Source organism: Panicum virgatum, chromosome 3N, assembly GCF_016808335.1.
Source record: "Panicum virgatum strain AP13 chromosome 3N, P.virgatum_v5, whole genome shotgun sequence".
In the NCBI taxonomy this organism is placed as follows: Eukaryota; Viridiplantae; Streptophyta; class Magnoliopsida; order Poales; family Poaceae; genus Panicum; species Panicum virgatum.
This window is the reverse complement of record NC_053147.1, coordinates 52,975,447-52,977,275: the sequence shown is the minus strand read 5'-3', so window position 1 is coordinate 52,977,275 and position 1,829 is coordinate 52,975,447. Positions and strand designations below refer to the sequence as shown.

Here is a 1,829-nt window from a genome sequence, read left to right as displayed (position 1 = left end):
TTGACGACAATGTCATCAACGTAGACCGCGACCGTTGCCCGAGTTGAATCCGCCCGGTCGGGGTCGGTCGGTGGATTAATCTGGTCGGAGAAGCAGGCCTGCATGCATCGCTGGTATGTTGTGCCTGCGTTTTTAAGTCCGATCGGCATAGAGACGTAATAGTACGAGCCGAACGGGGTGATGAAGGATGTCGCGAGCTGGTCGGATTCCTTCATCGCTATCTGGTGATAGCCCGAGTAAGCGTCTAGAAAGATAAGATCTCGCATCCGAAAGTGGAATCGATTATCTGATCTATTCTAGGCAAAGGAAAAGGATATTTGGGGCATGCCTTGTTCAGACTGGTGTAGTCAACACACATCCTCCATTGACCACTTTTCTTCTTTACAAGGACTGGGTTAGAGAGTCAGTCGGAGTGGTAGACTTCTTTTATTAAGCTGGCATCTGTTTAGCTATCTCCTCTCCTATGGCCCTACGCCTCTCATTGTCGAAGTGGCGTAGTCGATGCTGGACGGGCTTGGATCCCGGTAAAATTCAAAGCTCGTGCTTGGCGACCTCCCTTGGGATGCCCGGCATGTCAGACGGCTTCTAGGCAAAAGTGTCCTTATTGGTGTGGAGGAAGTCGACGAGCCCGAGTTCCTATTTGGTTGACAGCTGGGAGCCGACTCACACCATCTTGGACGGGTTGATGTCGTCGTTCACTACCGACTTGGTCTCCTTGGTTGAGACAAAAGTTGGTGCCTGGCTGGGCTTGCCAAGGTCAGGGCGACACTAGGCGGTGGTGGTGCGAAGCTGGCTAAGCTCCGCCGAGTTCGCGGCAGTGGTGGCGAGGTCGAAGTGCTCGCGACTGCTGGCGTACGCCTGCTCAAAGGAGCTGCTCACAATGATGACTCTGTTCGGGCCTGTCAGCTTGAGCTTGAGGTAGGTGTAGTTGGAGACCGCCATGAACTCGGCGTATGCGGGGCACCCAAGGACGGCGTGATACGCCCCCTTCCAATCTACCACCTCAAATGTGGGTCTGGGTGCGTTAGTTGGCCATGCTGCCGAATGTGACCGATAGGTCAAGGTTGCCGACCGGGTATGCCTTCATACCCGGCAGGATGCCGTAGAAGGGGAAGAGGGAGGCCTGCAGGCAGGCCCATGGGATCCCCATGGTCTCCAGAGTGTAGATGTACAGGATATTGAGGCTGCTGCCCCCGTCCATCAGCACCTTGGACAGGCGCATGTTGCTGACGATGAGGTCATCGACGAGTGGGCAGCTTCTCGGTCGAGGGATCTTACCGGGTGGTCGTCCTAGTCAAAGATGATGGGTGTGGACGCCCACTTCAGCTTCCTGGGGACGACACTTGCGGCGGTGCAGACTTCGCGAAGTCGCATCTTCTGCTGGCGTTTGGATCAGTCGTCCTCTAGGCCGCCAATGATGACGACGCATCGGTCCACTTGAGGGAACGATTCCTCCGTCGGCTTGTCCTTGTCCTGGTCGATAGTGGGCTGCTTGTCATGGCTGTCGCCGTCGGACTTGGCTGTCCTGCAGAGAAGGCACTTCATCATGTCACAATCTTTGAACTTGTGGCCCACCGAAAAGCCATGGTTGGTGCATGACTTCTCCAGGAGCTGGTCGAAATGGTTGTTCCTGGGAGGAAGCTTATCTTGGCGATCGGTCACCGCAACCTCACCGGCGGCGGGTGGCCGGAGGTTTTTCTTGTTCTTCCTCCCCTCGCATCCCGGGGAGGACCCGTCGGGGCTGTCTCATTTCGCCTTTGCCGCAGGCTGATCCCGCACAAAGACGGCTCCGACTGCCTCCTCGTCAGAGGCATGGTTGGTAGCGATGT

At 56.3% G+C, this 1,829-nt stretch overlaps 1 protein-coding gene across 1 annotated transcript; it reads right to left on the bottom strand.

The window, feature by feature from the left end:
* Nucleotides 1–768: 768 nt before the first annotated feature.
* LOC120667887 lies at nt 769–1,222 on the bottom strand. Its single transcript, XM_039947876.1, has 2 exons — nt 1,090–1,222; nt 769–995 (listed from the first exon to the last, which is right to left on the bottom strand). The coding sequence occupies exons 1-2, from the start codon at nt 1,220–1,222 to the stop codon at nt 769–771; spliced, it is 360 nt and encodes a 119-aa protein (XP_039803810.1).
* Between the last annotated feature and the right edge of the window lie 607 nt (nt 1,223–1,829).